Source organism: Scleropages formosus, chromosome 18 (assembly GCF_900964775.1).
Source record: "Scleropages formosus chromosome 18, fSclFor1.1, whole genome shotgun sequence".
NCBI classification, from domain to species: domain Eukaryota; kingdom Metazoa; phylum Chordata; class Actinopteri; order Osteoglossiformes; family Osteoglossidae; genus Scleropages; species Scleropages formosus.
Genome location: NC_041823.1, coordinates 1,616,774 through 1,637,313, shown reverse-complemented (window position 1 = coordinate 1,637,313; position 20,540 = coordinate 1,616,774). Strand labels below are relative to the sequence as shown.

Genomic DNA, 20,540 nt, shown 5'->3' with positions numbered 1-20,540 from the left:
ACTCTTTTGGCTCAGTTTGGCTCATCACTTGAGTGTGTAGTGGATGCTAAACTGATTAAACCTCCCAAAGGCACTGGTGACTCAGTGTTAGAGTTCAAACTGAGCACACTTGGGTTAAGGCGTCTGTTCCTGACTAATCCAAGACCACAGATGTGTAGGCAATGTAATCATTCCTCGAATTCCTGATGGGTCCACCTGCTTAACCCCTTCATCTCACAGCTAATACTGAAAAGTCTACAACAGGGATGTCCAGTTGAAACCAAATTGGTTCATTTCTTCCCCAGTGTGCAAGGGGACATCCTCCCATCCTCCCAGCAAACCCTAAACCAAACACTGGTGGCTGAGTGGACCAAGTCTTTGGTTCCTGACCAACGCAAGGCCAGTAGGAATTCAACAATACACTTGAATGTCAGACACACTTTGAGGTTTTCCCGCACAGACCCTTACACCTAATACTGATGGGCTTATATTTTGGGTTTTTGGGTATATTACGGGTGTCCGGAAAGTATTGTTTAGGGAAGAACACTTAGTAAGTGTTGGTGGTTCAGTGGCAGAGTTCTCACAGACCATGTGAACGACTGGACTTTGATTCCCGACTCCGCACTTGGGTCTTTTCGTCCCGGTTCTCTCGGCCTGTCGTGACAGTTACAGTACTTGACCACTTTCTCTTACACTTAATACGAACCGGGTAACATCAGAGGTGTGTGGACGCTGCTGTATTGGCTCATTTTTCCCCGATTTCAGTGTCGAGGAGATTCCCCACGAGAAATGGGTCAGTAAGGCACTGGTGCTTCGGTGATCGAATTCTTCCCTCCCACACGAGAGACCTGGGTCTGATTCCTGGGTGATGAAATTCTTCACAAGCTGGACAGTCAAGTGGTAGTTCTTCCTGCCGCAGAGCTGCCGTGTTGATTAGTGCCACCGTTTCAGTGCTGTCTCTTACATCTAAGCCTAACCACTGAACGTCAGCGGTATCCACAAATTACCCTCTTGGCACATTTCTTCACCGCTTTCAGTGTCGAGACGACTCGCAACAAGAAGTGAGGACACAGGGCATTGGCGGTTCAGTGTTTGATTTCAAGTTTATTAGTCGTTCAAATTCATTAATCATAGAAATTGTTAAACATTGTAACTGGTAACAGAGGGGGTGTGGTGGTGCACTGGGCTTGACTGGGTCCTGCTCTCTGGCAGGTCTGGGGTTCGAGTCCCACTTGGAGTGCCTTGTGATGGACTAGCATCCCGTCCTCGGTGTGTCCCCTCCCCCTACACCCTGTGTTGCTGGGTTAGGCTCCAGCTTGCCGTGACCCTGCTTGGGACCAGCAGCTTCAGCAAATGTGTGTGTGTGTCTGTATGAGTAACTGCTAATAATACTTTGTAATGTGTTTTGAGGCTGTGCACTGAGCTGTGAAATGGAAAATCACTGTGGAACAGGCTTTACCAGGTCGACGTGACCTGATAGTTGTCCTGCTTGCCTACCAGGAGCATGTTATCAAGGGCAGATGTTCCTGTGTTGCCTGGAGAAAGGTGGGTTTAAGAAAAAACTGGATGGTGGGGGCTGGAGCGCTGTCTCTCACACCTAATACTAACTGCTTAACGTCACGGCTGTCCGAACATTACCCTCTTAGCTCATTCCTTCCCGATTTCAGCGTGGAGGAGATTCGTGACGAGAAACGCATGCAGTGGTCATTGGTTGTTTAGTGGTAAAATTCTGCCCTGCTGCCCAGGTTTGGGTTTCATTCCTTGCTGATGTATTTGGGATCCTCTCCGCACACACATGATCCTGAGCGCTAGATGAACATGTCCCAGCAGTGCCGTATCACGACCGACAGGGACAATTCCCCAAGTGAACACAGGTCTCTTGCGTCGGAGGTAAGAATCCTACCGTGGAACCACCACTGCCCGGAAAGTGCGCTGCTAGTTGGGATCTCCTGGACACTGAAATCAGGACGAAACGAGCCATGAGGGTAATGTCTGGACAACCGTGATGATGACCTCTTGGTATCAGGTAAGAGAAAGTGGTCAAATAGTTGCAGGTACCAACACAATAGCTGTATGTAAGACAAGTACCAGTTCATTGTGAACATTACAAGACTTTTATATCAGAGAAAAGTGTTTGCTAAATAAATGCATCTACATGTTATAATAATAATAATAATAATAATAATAATAATAATAATAATATGTCATGACATATACTGACCACTAGAGGACAGAATAGTTACCTACTGGACTACGCAGCAGGATTTACAAACACACACTACAGGAAATCTTTATTATAACCAAAAGTGAAAGCATTTTACGAGGGAATTAGTTGTGTGCATCACAGAAGACGTTTGAAAACCAGTAAGAAAAAGAACTTCTTCAGGTAAGATCATGGTTTGTTATTTGACCACATGATCAAACATCAGTGTTAAAATGTTCAATAACGTATCATCACAGGAAGGTTTCCTTCACCTCATTTCTACAAAACTGTTTCTTCATCATTACAGTTGTTCTCATGGTGCACAAATATCACAGAGTTTTCATACTTCAGACCATGATGAAAACATTGAGAAGTTATTCGATCACAATTTTATTTCAGCAACATTAAAACACTGTTGGTGCTGTTTGTCTTCAGATCAGAAAAATGATGTACAATTTCTCTTTAAAACACATGATACTTTTGATAAAGTGACACTTTTGTAATTGACTGGGATTTTCACATGAACAAAGACTACGAGTAATAAAGATGGTTTTGGACTAAGAGTCCGACGTGTCAGTGAGGAAGTGGACATGAATGTCATACAGTCTCTGGTTCTCTTTAGGGAATCACTCTATTGGTGGGACTTTTACCACAACAGCTTACACTGTTTACTCACTTACAGTTCCACTATTTGCTCATTTATCCTGCTGTGTAATAACACTCTATAATTTAAGAGTAAATATGTTACTCAGTGGAGCCACAGTAAGAGGTTGGGATGTGAACCCACGTCCTTTAAGTTGAGAAACAGCAGCTGTAACCAATGCGCCACCTGCTGGTCCCTCTGCTGTACTTGTTCAGTCCTGTTGAGTCAACGGCAACTCTTGTTGACCACATGTACAGAGTTCCTCCAGAAAGTTCTGTCCTCCACTTGTGTCCTTTGTGTTGAGAGGAGGGAGTCCACTGGTAGTGATTGAGTCTATTCATGCAGTCAGTGTGGTTATTATTGTGTATATTATGTAATATCTTTCTAACATAGAACACATACATACGATATAAAAACATAAGCTATCAAACTACACACACACTCTCTCTTTCTGAACCGCTTCTCCCATACGGGGTCGCGGGGAACTGGAGCCTAACCTGGCAACTCAGGAGGGAACACACCCAGGACAGGACACCAGTCTGGTACAAGGCACCCCCAGCAGGACTTAAACCCCAGACCCACTGGACAGCAGGACCCAGTCCAACCCACTGCGCCACCGCAACCCCCTGCTCTTGAACTAGAATTATTCAATTACACTTTTTAATAATTCTATTCTTCCTCACGTTCACTTTGAAACAATCAAAAACTGCTCTCCATAAAATTAATGAAGTACTTCTTTGATGTATAACAAACACTTCCTGAATATGCAGTAGTGACCTGTGTACAGACTCAACACACACCTGTGCAGGTAGATTTTCTGCTGGTAACCGGACATCGGTGGTTTAGTGGTGAAACTGTTATCTACCGCACATGAGGCCCGGGTTCTATTCCTAGTCAATGCAAAGTGACCTACAGTCAGTGATTTACCTTTTCTACAAAAGGGTAAGTCTTACTCTATTAGTTCAGGTTAAATACCTTGATCAGCTGGAGGTGGGTCAAAATCTGGGTTATTGAAGTATAAGGTGGCAGATCTAACCACTGCGCCCCCTGCTGCCACAGGTGTTTTACAACATTGGGAGTGGTAGTACTGGTTCAGACTAATTTACCTGGTTTGTTTCACTAACAACCAACGAATTGTCTTCAGGCTACACAAACCCTACAGCTGTTCCCTTTGCTCTCACTGTTTTATGTGCTTTAGGACAAAATGAGCAGCAGAGACACGGTTTCCAGCATCATCATCATCAGAAGGTACCTGCAGTGGTGCTGTTGATCCTGGGCTCTGTTCACCTGGTCACTACGGGTAAAGTACTGAGTTTTACTACACTTATATGAGTACAGGGGGGACCACCAAAATTTTCATATTTTCACACTTTCACATTTGACCTCTACAAGATGTGATCACACCCTGACGATGCTTCCAGCAAGAGAAGCGAAACATTGGTACCAATGTCCCATACGTTGTTTAATCCAGAAGAACAAAACCAGTTGACTGTAACCGCAGAAGCCTACGGTTTTTGATCTGATCATGTTTGTTCTAAAACAGACTCCCACTCTCTCACCATGGTGGCTACGTTCATATCTGGAGAGACACAGTTCCCAGAGTTCACTACGGTACTGCTGGTCAATGATGTTCCTGTGGAATACTATGACAGTGATATAAAGAAGGTTGTTTCTCGGAGACACTGGAGGGTAAATGACATCATGGAGGAAACTTTTCTCAGAGATTTTGGGACAGGAGATGTTTATACTAGAATGAAAACCTCATCACATATCATGATGAAACGCTCAAATCACACTCAAGGTGAGCAAACTTGTCTCAAGTTCATCTCAGCTCATTCATAGAACATTTATTAATGGTGTTTGCATGTGAATTTCTCCTCCGTAATAAACAGTTATCAGACATTACATGAAACTGTTCCCATTGGGGGGGGGTGCGGTGGCGCAGTGGGTTGGACCGCAGTCCTGCTCTTTGGTGGGTCTGGGGTTCAAGTCCCGCTTGGGGTGCCTTGCGGCAGACTGGCGTCCTGTCCTGGGTGTGTCCCCTTCCCCCTCCGGCCTTACACCCTGTGTTGCCGGGTAGGCTCCGGTTCCCCGTGACCCCGTAAGGGACAAGCGGTTCTGAAAATGTGTGTGTGTGTGTGTGTGTGTGTGTGTGTGTGTGTGTGTTCCCATTGGATCATTGGCTCTCAAATGTTTTGGACCAAAGACCATTTTGCTAAAGTAAAACATAATGCACCATCTGTTGCCTACAGTTATTTCTTAGCATACATTCAGTGTTAAAATTATGGCATGTTATACTAATGTATTTCTCTGGAAAATGCCGGTATTATGACTTTAAAAGCATATTTTGTGAAGTTCATTAATTTAAAAGTAGTGAAAACTGCAGATGCTTTTGATGAGACATCGTGGAGTAGATATCTGGATAAATGCTGGAGAGCTTTGATTTCATATCAGGCTCAATATTTGGTCATTTGCTCATTTTTAATTTTTCTGGAACCGCTGGCACTAAATTAACTGTAACTAAGTATTATTAACTTACTAACAAACCAGATTAAAACTCGGTACTGCCAACAGTGAATATATTATATTCGGTGATGGATTTTTATCAGAAATGAAAAAAGATATTAAATTGAAACTGTTTTACAGCAACAAAAAGCAGTGATGTTAATTTTTTTTAATCTTTATTAAGTTGAATAAAGTACTTATTTATTAAAATCAAAATCAAAGTAAATTCATACTCAAGGATAACATAAACATTGTGCCACGACCCAGAAGAACAATTTGAATGATGACAAGGGACACCACTCCAGGTCCACCTGGCCCCATCAGTGCACCTGATCCCAAATTTCTAACCGTCCTCATAAAAGGGGTGAAGGAGTAACATCAGGTTGTGGATTATTACTCAGCATTACGCTGCCTTGCCTGCGTTCGGCAAAAGATCCTTGTTTATGTGACTGTTTCCTCAAAGTCTCCTTCTTTGCGTACATTGTGCATTATACATATTTTGCGTTGGAGGTGCGTCGCCGCTGTTCGTGGTGTTTGTGATAAAGTGTAGTTGTTTTGCTACCGCTTTTTCCTGTGTCGCACATTCATGTCGTGTAGCTGTGCAGGTTGATAGATACAATAGGTTGTGCATTTGTGTAGCATTGCGTGGCACTGTAATTCTCTTGTTTGTCATGTAGTATTTTGCAGTTTGTTAAGAAGACTGTTCTCCGGATCATTTCTGTGTCCTGTAGCGGGAGTGGGCGTGACTCCGTGAGTTCGATTAATCGCGTCTGGTTGGTTGTTTGCTTTGGTTGCCAACGATTGTTGGTGTAGTTTCGGAAGTCAGCTGAAAGGCAGTAGCCCAGTTTAAATAGCAGCTGGTGACCCCCGTAGCAGCAGCGGTAGCCTCTTGGTGTGAAGACTTGGGGTATAAAGACAAGGGAGCATGCATATAACATGTTAGCCATCAATGTCTTCTACGGTAAGCGAGCTGTGCGATTTCGCCACTGTCGGAGACCTGGCGCTCTTGCTGCTACAGCAATCTGGTTTATCCTCACCTGTCAAACCTTCCATCTTGCTTTAACTTCTCTATGGGACTCTGGAACTGCCAGTCTGCTGTGAGAAAGGCTGACTTCATACAAGCCTATGCTTCCCATCCCAACTGAAACCTGGATCACCCCAGACAACTCAGCCACACCTGCAGCACTCTCCACTAACTACTCCTTCTCTCACACTTCTCGCTCCTCTGGCAGAGGTGGAGGCACAGGCCTCTTCATCTCTCCCAAGTGGGAATATTCTGTTCTTTCTTCACCTGCATGATCTGTCTTCCTTTGAATGGCATGCTGTCTCTATCACTGCCCCAATCACTTTTGTTGTGGTTGTCCTTTATTGCTCTCTTGGCTGCTTCCTGGATGACCTTGACATCTTGTTGAGCTCTCTGCCAGGGGACAACTCTCCGCTGATTCTCCTGGGTGACTTCAACCTGCATGTTGATGACATTCATGCAAGTGGCCTTCTGTTGTTCCTACAGTCCTTTGATCTCTCCCAATCCCCTGCCACTCACAAAGCGGGCAATTGTCTTGACCTTGTATTTTCTTGCAACTGTGGCTGTCCTGTTCTCTCTCTCTCTCTCTCTCTCTCTCTCTCTCTCTCTCCACTGCATGTCTCTGACCACTTCTTAATTTCCTTTCAACCCTCCCTCACCATTAACTCTTCATCTCTTCCTGCACTTGTTGTCACCTTTCGCCGCAACTTAAAATCTCTCACCTTCCTGCTTTGCCTCTGCTACACTGGTCGCTCTCCCTTCTGCTCCGCAATTCTCAGATCTATCTACAGAAGATGCCACTAACACTTTCCTCTCTGCCCTGTCTTCTGGACCAGCACGTCCCATTGCTACCCCATGGCTGCCTGATACATTACGTGCTGGCAGGACCAAACTGCGGGCAGCAGAGCGATACATTTCAGTCTGCTGTCTCTTCAGCTAAAACCACCTCCTTCCACAACAAAATACAGTCTGTATCCAAAAAAACCCACAGTCTCTTTGCCACCTCCTCCCTCTTCTCTCACTGCTGAAGACTTTGTTTTGTTTCTCAGAGACAAAGTCAAAGCAATCACTAATAAATTTTCACCATCAACCTGCCCGGTTCGCGCTGGACCTCCCTGCAAAGCTATCCTCTCCAACTTCAAGCCACTCTCCGAATCTGAAGTTGCTGACCTCTTGATATTGCGCAGAGCCAGGGCTTGGTATTGGGGCATCGCTCCTTCAGAATATTTCCCCGCAACTTTCCTCCCTCGTCTCTTCTGTTATCAACTCCTCACTCTCCTCTGGCTGTTTCCCAGCTGCCTTAAAAACTGCTCTAATCTCACCTCTTTTTTTTTTTTTTTTTTTAAAAAAAAAAATCCTCCCTGGACCTCAATCTGGTTGAAAATTACAGACTGGTCTCTCTCCAGGGGATGCAGTGGCACAGTGGGTTGGACCGCAGTCCTGCTCTCCGGTGGGTCTGGGGTTTGGGTCCCGCTTGGGGTTCCTTATGACAGACTGGCGTCCCGCCCTGGGTGTGTCTCCTCCCTCTCCAGCCTTGCGCCCTGTGTTGCCGGGTAGGCTCCGGTTCCCTGCGACCCCGTATGGGACAAGCGGTTCTGAAAGTGTGTGTGTGTGGTCGGTCTCTCTCCTCTCATTCCTGTTCAAAACTCTTGAGCGGGCGCCCTGTGATCAACTGTTTGATTTCCTCACCTGGAACCATCTCCTTGATGGTTATCAGTCTGGTTTCAAAGTTGGTCACTCCACTGAGACGGGCCTTCTCGCGGTGTCTGACGCTCTCCAAGGTGCTAGAGCTGCCTCCCTCTCTTTGGTCCTCATCCTCCTTGATCTGTCTGCAGCATTCATCACTGTAAATCACCAGATTCTACTCTCCTCTCTTTACCAGCTTGGGATCAAAGGTGTGGCAGTCAGATGGTTTGAGTCCTACCTCTCTGACAGATCCTATCAAGTAGTCTGGCAGAGCTCTCGTTCTTCTCCTCTGTCTCTCTCAGCTGGTGTGCCGCAGGGCTTGGTATTGGGTCCTCTTTTCTCCATCTACACCTCCTCCCTCAGTCCGGTCATAGCCTCCCATGGTTTCAAATAGCACTGCTATGCTGACGATACCCAGCTCTTCCTCTCCTTTCCACCTGGTGCGTCAGACATCTCCGTATGCATTGCTACCTGTCTGTCGGACATCTCTTCATGGATGTATGATCACCACCTCCAACTCAACCTCTCTAAAACAGGGATTCTTTACCTCCCAGCTGGCCTGTCCTCCTGTCATAACCTCCCGATCAAACTAGACAACTCACTCATTTTGCCTAGCTCCTTTGCTAAGAGTCTGGAAGTTACGATTGATGAGTCTGTCATTCTCTCAGCACATCGAAGCCACAACCAGGTCCTGCAGATACATCCTGCATAATATTTGTAGGATCCGTCCCTACCTTGTTACTGACTCCGCCCAACTACTTGCCCAGATGGGAAGTCACCATGGCCTGGACTACTGCAACTCTTCTGTGTGGCCTTCCTGCTAATGCCATCAAACCTCTACAGCTTCTATAGAATGCTGCTGCATGAGTTGTTTGATTTGCCAAAGTGCTCCCATGTGTCTCCTCTAGTCATTTCTCTGCACTGGCTTCCTCTAGCCGCCTGTATCAAATTCAAAACCCTGGTTACTGTGTACAAATGCATCAATAGAACTGCTCCCGGCTAATTACAGGACTTGATCAACTGGTATACCTCAGCCAGGCCCCTTCCCTAATCTACTTCTGCTCGCTTGGTGGTCCTGCGCACAAAAGGCAAAGCTCGGAGGTTCTCAGTTCTGGGTCCGTTGTGGTGGAATGACCTTCTCCTGTTACTCAGAACTGCAGAAACTCCGTGTTTTGAAGAAGGGTGTGAAAACTCACCTTTTCCAGATCCACTTCGCCCAAGATCTCTATAGCTCATTTACGGTGTAACTGTTCACGTATCGTAACTCCAGAAGCATCCCCAGATACAACCTTTATTCAGCCAGTACTCTGGTATTGTTCTGCTCATTTGTGTATCTTTTTATTATTATTATTATAATAAAAATGGTGTGGGGATCAGGATTTCTCTCTTATGCACCTACCTGAACAATGAACCTCTGTGTAGCAAGTGGTAGGGAACAAATTAGGTTTGCTTGAGACTTAGGGCTGCAGCTATGTCTCCTCCTCTCAATGTAATGCATAAATTGTACTTCTGCTGCGATGTATGTTGCTTTGGACAAAAGCGTCTGCTAAATGAATAAATGTAAATGTGCCAAACTGCTGATGTCACAAACACCATAGAGGGTATTAAACTGCAGTACCTCTGAAGACATGATAAATGAAGTGGTTGATACAATATTACTGTTATGAAATAACTAAACCCCTTTAGGGTTTGTTCATGACATAACTTGGTAAACAAGAATTTAATGTGAGTGAACAGTCTGCATGTTTCAATTTTAAAATCATTTAAGTCCATAATGATGTTGTGTACCTTGAGTGATCTGAACATCACTTTCCTCAGATATAACTGTCAGCTTGTGGACAACAAGGGTTCAGGGTTAGCTAAATATAAGGATTGATGGATGTATGAAACACACAAGGATTGTGTCTACATGTGAAAATTGTGTCTCTCTCTGTGTTTATCCTTTTTTCAGCAGGAGTTCATGTTTATCAGGTATTTACAGCTTGTGACCTGGAGGATAATACACTGAACAGATTTTTTGTAATATCAGCTTATGATGGAGAGGAAAAATGTCAGTATGATGCCATCAGACATACACAGAATACAATGATCCCAGAGTTTGTTTGGAGCAAAGTAACAAGGGAAATTAAACAAATGACTTACACGAATTTGTACCAGCCTCTGTGTGTGAGGACACTTAGGAGATACCTGCAGGAGGACAAGAACATACTGCTGAGGAAAGGTAAAGTACTGTGTTGGTATCTGTTCACACACTCAGTGAGAGTTCAGTGTAGTTCATAGTCTTGTGTTTCACTGGGAACCCAGACTGGTCTCTACAGGACACTGTATTTACACACAAGTAAAAAGTCCACATTAAACTGTAAAGTTCAACGCACTGATGAAAGTGAAATTATGTTGACTATGGGACATGAATCACTCATCACTCATCAGTGACAGCTCTTGAATAGGAAGTCCTCTTTCTGACCCCACAGAAGACCCCATAGTGAGAGTCATATGGAAGACAGAGCCAGACAGCGGAAGGAAACGGGTGATCTGTCTGGCTACCGGCTTCTACCCCCGACGCGTCAACATGACCCTGCTGAGGGACGACCGGCCCGTCCCAGACCGGGAGCTCACGGGAGGACAGGTGTTGCCCAACGGAGACGGGACCTACCAGCTGAGAAGGAGTCTGAGTGTCAGTGAGGAGGAGCTGAGAGAGAGACACCGCTACACCTGTACTGTGTCGCACCTGAGTGTGGACAACAAGCTGGACGTCAGCTGGGGTAAGACACCTGTACGCATGTACTGTATATGAGTTGTGATCTACTGTATATGAACCATGTTTGTCTGTGCTCTTTGTTCCAGAACCAGAAGCTCCTGCAAACCCTGTGCTCATCAGTGCAGTTCTCATCCCTGTCCTGGTTCTCACTGCACTCATCATCACTTGCATTGTCCTCTGGAGGAGGAGAAGACACACTGGTGAGGAGGATGAGGACTGGATGATGGACAGATCCATTTTTGTCACACTAATAAACTGTGGAGTCACAATCAGGGACACAGAGGAGGTGTTTCACTGAGGTTTCCCATAACCCTCCTCTACTGATCATACTGTGTCATTTCTTTCTAGGGATCAAGAACTTGTGTCCATCAGCTGTTGGTGTGAAATACGCTGCAGCTCAGAGTGAGTACCACACCTGTGTGAATGTACACTAGTAAAACACGTAGAGTGTAAAGGGCTCAATGTACCTGACACCTGTCTGTGGGATTCCCACTGCTCTGTCCCTCTATGTCCTCATCGCTCAGTTTGTCCTCTTGACTCCCAGTCACAGACCAGATGTGTTGAAGGAGAACCTCAGATGTCCTCTTGTGTCCCAACTGAAAGAAAATCTGTTTATAAGATATTTTTCCAGGATTTATAGGAAGTTTTTGAAGCTCCACCCCACACTTATGGTATAATTTAAAAGCACAGAAGGGAATTAAGGTTCATTTTTACTCCACTTTACCCCATGTAGGGTGTAGTTTCTCCTGTGTGTCTCAGTTGAGGTTTTTTACCGAACAAATAGAACTGATTGAGTCTCAGAAATTGATATCAGTGCAGAAAGAGTTTTGGCAGAATCTTCTTCAAGGGCAGGATGATGCACAGATTCTTCTTCTCTGACCGGGATATTTATTGTATTGGATTAGTGGGGAAACAATTAGTGTCACTGTAGTCATTCAGGATATTGTCACCTGAAAGTTGCTGTTTTAGTCCCCTGCCTAAGATAATCTTGTAAAATATACGGTTAAGACACCTACTGTGAGTTACTCTGCTAAGTACCCATTTAACTGATGCTTCTCTTCCAGGCAATTTACAGTGTTGATACATATAGTTATTTACCCACTTATACAGCTGGGTAATTTTTACTGGAGCTATATGAAGTAAGTGCCTTCATCTAGAGCGCTACAGCAGTAGGTAGGATTTGAACATGCAACATATGAGTTTACAGACAGCAACCCTACCGAGATGCAACCAGCTACCCCCTTATGTCACAAATCACAGTGAAGCAAAAGTCGGTAGTGGATCAAAGTGCAGAAGTTTACTGTGTGGAGGTGCGAGGAGAGGGAGCAACCAGAGCAGGATCCGTCTGTGAGGATCTTGGCAAACGTGGACATTGTGCAGGACACAGGGGTGTTGATGGATGCGGAGGAGGTAGGAGATGGTGTCGTGAGTCTTTCCAGTGGAGGGGAGATGAAGACACCATCAGGTTCAGAGCCACAGTGGAGGTTGTGGACAAAAGCAGAGTCAGAGTCCAAATGTTGGGACTGAGTGTTTGAGGTCAAGAGTGTTCAAAGGGGCGACGCTGAAGAACTAGAATGTGTGGGAACCCCAGCAGTGCCGAGAAATCGGTGCTTTTAAAACATTTATTTAACATTTTAATGCTGAGACTTGCCAAGCAAACATTTTACATTAAATCTGTCCGGTTTTTGTACATTTAACACTTTAGCCATGAGAAACTGTTCCTGTTTAATGCTTTTGGTTTTATGACTTTATGGTACATTTTTCTGGTTTTTATGATGAATAGACCCATATCTCAGCCCTGTTGCCTCCATATTATTTTATTCTGTTTAAACTTTTTTTTCATTCTTTTCAGAAAGTGACGCTGATTCATCAAGCAGCTCTTCGGTATCTTAGTGACTTTACTGCTGGTGTTTCCTGTAAACCTTCCAGAAACTGGACTGAGCTCATCATTTATAACATACATGAGTACTTGTGTGGCAACATGCTGTGTGATATTGTACTTTGAAAAAGAAAGTCTTGGTGTATTCTGCCTTTTATGGCACAAAGGTGTTTAATGCAACTTTCCATTTGCTTTGCTGTACAGATGCTCCTCGACTTACGATGGTTTGACTTACGATTTTTTTTGACTTTATGATGGTGCGATAGCGATACACATTCAGTAGAAACGATACTTCCAATTCTGAATGTAGATTTTTTCCCAGGCAAACGATAAACTTTCCCTTTGCTTTGCTGTATATTCGGTGAATAATATGTTCTTGCGTTCTAAAATATACTCTTCCTGTCTGCTCTCCTTAATCCATTTAGATACAGTTATATTAATGTTGCCTTTTTGCATGAACTGTAATAAGAATGCTTTTTAAAACTTCATGTTTTTTGATGGCATAAATAAATAAAATAAATTGTACTTCTAGTTTCAGTGTCTGCTTTGTAACATGTGTTGCAGTACTGCTTTGAGACTCCATTGAAACATGTTGGAATATAATTTCTGTTTGCCTACAGTCATCCTGAACCCAAAAAACTTCCCTCACAGGACTGTTGTTCCGTGTATGGTGTTTGTTCCAGAACCAGAAGCTCCTTCATACACTGTGCTCATGTGTGCAGCTCTGCTCTACTTCCTGGGTGTGACTGTACTCATCATCATCATCATCACTTGCATTGTCCTCTGCAGGAAGAGAAGACACACTGGTGAGGAGGATGAGGACTGGATGATGGACAGATCCATTATTGTCACAGTAATAAACTGTGGAGTCACAAGCAGGGACACAGAGGAGGTGTTTCACTGAGATTTCCCATAACCCTCCTCTACTGATCATTACTGTGTCATTTCTTTCCAGAGATCAAGAACTTGTGTCCATCAGCTGTTGGTGTGAAATACGCTGCAGCCCAGAGTGAGTACCACACCTGTGTGAATGTACACTAGTAAAACACGTAGAGTGTAAAGGGCTCAATGTACCTGACACGTGTCTGTGGGATTCCCACTGCTCTGTCCCTCTATGTCCTCATCGCTCAGTTTGTCCTCTTGACTCCCAGTCACAGACCAGGTGTGTTGAAGGAGAGCCTCAGACGTCCTCTTGTGTCCCAACTGAAAGAAAATCTGTTTATAAGATATATTTCCAGGATTTATAGGAAGTTTTTGAAGCTCCACCCCACACTTGTGGTATAATTTGAAAGCACAGAAGGGAATTAAGGTTCATTTTTACTCCACTTTACCCCATGTAGGGTGTAGTTTCTCCTGTGTCTCTCAGTTGAGGTTTTTTACTGAACAAATAGAACTGACTGAGTCTCAGGAGGATTTGATTCACTTTAACTCCTTACTTTGGCACGTATCAGTCCTGCAGATGGTGTTCATACATGAATACATAGATATTGTTCCTCCAGCTAATGGAATAAGTACAAAAGAAATGTAACCACAGTACGACCAACTGATTATATAATGAGAACAACCTAGAACATGTGGAAACCCCAGCACTGCCAAAAAATAGGAATTTTAAAAACATTTATTTGAGATTGTAATGCTGATACTTGAAACACTACTAATTATAAAGTAAATCTGTGCATTTTATGCTTCAGCAACAATTTGGAATATCAAAAAAAAAAAAAATGCAGTGTATAGAAGAAACTCAGGTAAATGTTTTTAAGCATCGAAACGAGAAAAAATGTGAATTACCCCCATAATGCCTTTAGTTAAAGGACTCTTATGACTGTATGGTAGATCTTCTGGTTCTAATGATGAATAAACCCATTAGTCAGTCGTGTTGCCTCCATATTATTTCATTTTGATCAAACTCTTTTTATTTTCAGAAAGTGATGCTGATTCATCAAGCAGCTCCTCAGGATCTTAATGACTTTACTGCTCCTGTCTTCTGTAAACCTTCCAGAAACTGGACTGACCCCATCATTTATAACATACATGAGTACTTGTGTGGCAACATGTTGTGTGATATTGTATTTTCAAAGTTTCCTATTGCTTTGTTGTATATTAAATTAATAACACTGTAGTCCTGTTCCAGTGACAGTAAAATGTGCTTTTCCTGTTTGTTCTCATTTACTTATAAAGATAGAGTTATATTAATATCAGCTTTTCACATAAACTATAATGAGAATGTTATTTAAAAGCTGTAGTGTGACTTACATGTTTTTGATGACAGGAATAAATAAAATTTACTTCTGGTTTCTAGTATCTGTTTCACTACAGCTGAAAACACAGCTGTATAATATCACACACACACACATTTTCAGAACCGCTTGTCCCATACAGGGTCACGGGGAACCGGAGCCTACCCGGCAACACAGGGCGGAAGGCCAGAGGGGGAGGGGACACACCCAGGACGGGACGCCAGTCCCTCGCAAGGCACCCCAAGCGGGACTCGAACCCCAGACCCACCGGAGAGCAGGACGGTGGTTCAACCCACTGCGCCACCGCACCCCCCTTTATGTATAATATCACTTTTAATGCAAAACCAAGTCATAACTTGTCTTAAAAAGTATAACAGTATTTAAACACACTCAGTAAAATGCACTCAGACAATAGAAACTGGAATGGTGGTGTGGTTGTTAGGGTTGGGGGAGGGATGCAGGATCTCTGAAATCTACAGGAACATTTCATTTAGTACTGTAGCTATATCCAAGACTTTATAAAAAGTACCCAGTGTCTGTAAATAAGTGAATAAATGTAAAACATGACTAGGAGAATTGTGGCTCAGAGGAACAGTCATGAGTACCATCTGGTATCTCACCATAGGGGTTCTCCTTTACCACGGTGTCGGGCAGCTTCAGAACAAACGTGTGAAAGAGATGAAATGTCAGACGGGTCGTACCCACCATTCTCGGCTTGAACCACTGTTGGTCTCTTGTCACAGGGCTGGGAAGAACACAAATGAAACCTGGGAGACAATCAGCACAGCAATAAGAGCCATGAAACACAAAGTGGTCTTTTCTGAGCATCAGATCTGTTTTCTGGAGTTGTGTGAGCAGCTGTGTCAGAGCTGTTTCTAGTCCTCAGTGTCCTGTTCAAGTCTCAGTCCCTGTAGCTACTCACTTTTACCTGCTAGTTTTTAACTGATTCCTGTAAATAATGAGTCTGAACTTAAACCAACCAACATACCGTGTCCATATGAACAGAATTGCAAGAAAACCGCATAACTAAAGTGTACTCCGTACACGCCCTTGAACCACACTCCAGCTGGACGCAGCTGATCTGAATCAACAGGGTCGAGTATAAAGGATGCCAGATAATGGCTCACAGGTTGCGGAATCTCAGTGAGACAACTGTCCCTTCTGCATTTGCAACCTCACTCCTATTTCTCCCGTATTTCCGACTGCTTCACCCTGACTCAGCTTTCTTGCCCCCGCGACACACATCTTTGGCTTTGACCACAGCTCTGACCTTTGACGATGAACAATGATTCACCCGAAAGACGCCATTTGCGCCTTGGTTGCTTGACGCACACCTGACGCTGACCCTGATTCCCATCTTTGTCCCTTCCGTTCACGACCCACGATCCCGCGCTTGGATCCTGCCACTTGTCTCCCGGCTTGGCGCCCGTGACCTACTTGATGAGACTTGAAGCAGCTCTCTGCTACGCACCAGGGCCAGCTGGATGGTCTTCGAGGATAAGCACTGAAAATGAGCATCTCACCTGATTAGATGAGGTCTGAGTATGCGGTAGTGAAGGACATGAAGGAATTTCTGGTCAGATCATATCAGCACCTGGTGTTGATGGAGCAAATGAAGAGAGCAGGTTTATCACCATAATAGAGAATTCATTAGACACAACGCAGCAAGAGGCAAAGAACCTTGTCTCTTTCTTCTCCCCATCAATGCCCATTACTAAAATATTATAATATAATATAATATTAGAAAGTTCTTCAAGTGTAAACCTGGGGACAAATATGAATTGCTGAAAAAATCCAGGCCCGGCTCCACAGGGGGGCCATGGTGGGTCTGGCCCACCCAATCAAAAGCTTGGTTCCACCCTGGCCCTACACCCCAAAACCAGTCTCAAAATTGGTGTGATATTCAGTTCAGCTCCAGGTATTTTATTTATTTATTGATTGATTTATTTATTCTTTTGGCTGTCGAGACAAATAGCCTTAGCCTCATTCACTTCGCTACGTTTGAGGTTAACGGACGTGCTGAATTACGAAGCAACGATCGAAACAGCCAGTGAACTGTATTAGAATTATTAGAGAACTTTATTACTACTATACACTTTAGTATTCCTAAGACAACACAACATGTAGAGATTTCTTGTTCCGAAAGACAAAGGAAAACCAGTGGCACAGCTACCACCTCATCCATTTGCGGCAATGAGGTTGGAGAAATAGACGAGTCAAGTAAGTTCATCAGCAGCTTCCGATCGTGTCAAAAACACAGTTACACCCATTCAAAACTGCAACAGTTCGGTCCCAGATGATTTAAACAGGGCAAATCCTCATCAGCTGGTTCTGCAATTATATCCCCGAACTCTTTTTGGAGGGAAGGAGAGATGCTTTTCGGCCGCTTGGCATCAGTCACGACCCTGGCTTGAATATTCTGTGGAGCCCGATGCTGCTTTTGTTTTCCGTGTCGAGTGTTTGGTGCCGCTTTCTCCGAAAAAGACACTTTCGTTTCGACGGGTTTTAAAAACTGGAAAGCAGCATTAGAACGTGACCGCAGGCGAGCTTCAAAAACATGCTTGTAGCTAGGCTCATTTACAGGCCTCAACCGCGTGGACAGAGTTTTGCCGCCAACAGGACAGGTGTCGGGAGAGACCGTAGCATGCTCGCTCGGCCCCCAACACATAGAAAAGCGTGGCAGGTGTTGTGAAATTTTTAGAGGTCAATGAGCTTCCACTACGTGGGGATCGGAAAACATTTGACAATGAGGAGGACTGCATAGCTGCAGGGCTTTTTGCCAACTTGTTTAAAAACACGTTGGAAAAAGATAAATACCTTGCTGACTTTACATCAAATATCACACAAAATGCAAAGTACACTTCCAAAACCATCCAGAATGAAGTGATTGGAATTTTGGTATCCATGGTTCTGAAAAAAATAAAACATACATACAGTTTCAGACCCGCTTGTCCCATACAGGGTCACGGGGAAGCAGAGCCTACCCGGCAACACAGGGCGTAAGGCCGGAGGGGGAGGGGACACACCCAGGACGGGACGCCAGTCCGTCGCAAGGCACTCCAAGCGGGACTCGAACCCCAGACCCACCGGAGAGCAGGACTGTGGTACAACCCACTGCGCCACCGCATCCTTATAAAAATAAAACATTCTGTTTAAAAAGTGATGATGGCACAAGGGATCGGTGCAACATTGAAAATATATCTGTTGCAATCCGCTTTGTGTGCAACGGTGTGGCAGAGGAACATCTCGTTGGCTTATTAGAACTCCAGCAGCTTGATGCAGATTACATCACAACACTTGTCTGAAACAGAAATCAGTGCTGACAATATACTGAGCCAGTGTTATGATGGAGCATCAGTGATGAGTGGGGTGCGACGCAGTGTTCAGGCTTTATTGCAAAAAAGTTGGACAGGCATATACTCTAAATCCACTGCTATAACCACCAGCTTCACCTCTCAATCATACATGCAATTCAAAGTGAACCGTAACACGCCGAAGCGGGCAGGAAGGGGGGCGGAGTCCGGGGTAAGCCAGTCGCAGCTGGGGCTGATTGCAACCTCTATTTCGTCCCCCGGACCCGCCAGTGAGGGGGAGAGAGAGACGGAGGAGAAGAGAGAGAGAGAAAGAGAGAGACCTGTGACAGCCATGACCCCGATCCCGATCCTGACCATGACCCCGATCCCGACCACAGCCTCGATCCCGACCACGACCCCGAAGCACCATCCCCCTCTACCAGTTCCCGGTTCCCCCTTTCCCCCACTGTTATCTTCCCCTGCACCGCCCTAAATAAACGCCACCGAGAGGCAAGCCCCTCACCTGTTCTGTCTCCTCTCTCACATGAACCTTGTGTCAAAAGTTTCTGTGACTAGTCAGGCTCCCTGTACTCTTTATTCAGGCATCATTTTGTCTGTCAGAGGTACAGTTGGCCGTATCTCAAGAGATTGTTAGAAATCCTCTGGACAAGTCATTTTGAAGTCATCAAGCGTATTCCGGAGAATGAGGAAGTCATTCTTAACATTCTTTCCAAGGTTTCCAGGGATGACAATGGCTCAGTTGACCTTGCAAAAGAAGCCTCTGGGCTTCTCTTTCAGCTGAAGCGACACCAGTTGTCTGACGTTGGCTGATTTCTGATACATCTTCTTTCCATTTTGAAACCAAAAGAATAACATCGCGGATACAAGCAGCTGAAATGAGTTTTCTCCGCAGGGTGTTGGGACTCACTCCGCAAGGGTGTTGGGTGAGGAGTTCGGACATCCAGCAGGCACTCAGAGTAGAGCCGCTACTCCTCCACATCGAGAGGAGCCAGTTGAGGTGGTTCGGGCATCTGATAAGGATGCCCCCTGGATGCCTCCTACTGGAGGTATACCGGGCACGGCCAACTGGGACGAGACCCTGAGGTCAGTCCAGGACCTGCTGAAGGGATTATATCTCGCAGTTAGCCTGGGAACGGCTGGGGATCCCGCAGGCTGAGCTGGATCAAGTTGCAGGGAACAGGGTGTAAGGGGCGACTGGGCCTCTCTGCTCTCCCTGTTGCCACCGCGACTGAATAAATTAAATGAATAAATGTAATGTAAATTGTTTAAGAGACTGCTGTCTATGCGCCCTTCTTCGGCCCCTCCGAGCACAACGTGTTACAGTATAATGACCCCACGTATACAGTGTGTATCTCAGTGAACTTGAGTTTCACAGTGAATAGGCATTTAGAAGATACCCAAGCACATTCACGTCTACTTTTTATAGAGTTTAGTTCAGCTTTTAACACACTTCAACACCAGCTACTAATTTGGAAACTGACGGAGTTAAAAGTGAACCCTTTTTGCATTAAGTGGTTTCATTCATTTCTAACAAATTCAACACAACAAGTCAGGGTCAATAATTCCTATTCTGAGATGAAAACTACTAATATGGGGGTCCCACAAGGCTGCGTTAGCTCACCCATTTTATTTACATCATACACTAATGAGTGTGTTACTAGTCAGGATAATACCTTCTTCATCAAATTTTCTGATGATGCTGCAATATTGAGTTTATTGGACAGGAACACCCCACCTTCGCAGTACTTTTCTGAGGTTGCCAGCTTTGTGGGGTGGTGTGACAACAACTCCTTGATTTTAAATGAAATGAAGACTATTGAAATGATCTTCGACCCCAGATCTGTGGGGGATCATAGTCCTGTAATAATACATGGAAATACTATTGAACAGGTTTCTTCATATAAATACTTGGGTGTTTATATTGATGATCTGTTATGTTGGTCTGCTCAGATAAACAGTCTGTGTTCTAGATTGCAGCAGAGGCTATACTTTTTGCGAAGGTTGAAAGTATTTGGGGTAAACCAGAAGATTCTATTTCTGTTTTACCAGTCTGTTTTTGAGAGCTTGATAAGATATGGTATTCCAGCATGGTACGGAAACTTGACTGTCCAATTAAAATCAAAACTTGGAAGACTAGTACATACTGCCCTGAAAATTATTGGGTGGGAAGAGAAAAGACCCATACAGGAATTGTATGAGGCATCTATTTTAAAACAAGCTAAAAAAATTGTGACTGATGACACACACATTTTACATGAGAACTTTAACATGTTACCCGCGGTGAGACGATTTAGAATCCTGATGTGTAAATC

At 44.5% G+C, this 20,540-nt stretch overlaps 1 protein-coding gene across 2 annotated transcripts in view; it reads left to right on the top strand.

The window, feature by feature from the left end:
- The first annotated feature begins 2,228 nt into the window (after positions 1-2,228).
- LOC108938346 (class I histocompatibility antigen, F10 alpha chain-like) overlaps positions 2,229-20,540 on the top strand; it is a 32,329-nt gene continuing 14,017 nt past the window's right edge. The window contains exons 1-4 of one of the 2 annotated variants that reach the window (XM_029259994.1): positions 2,229-2,365; positions 4,024-4,125; positions 4,369-4,626; positions 9,995-10,261. In XM_029259994.1, coding sequence (XP_029115827.1) covers positions 4,386-4,626; positions 9,995-10,261 — 508 coding nt within the window. In that variant the 5' untranslated portion in view covers positions 2,229-2,365; positions 4,024-4,125; positions 4,369-4,385. Of the gene's footprint in view, positions 2,366-4,023; positions 4,126-4,368; positions 4,627-9,991; positions 10,262-20,540 lie in introns of both variants that reach the window. The other variant, XM_029259993.1, reaches the window with a different exon arrangement.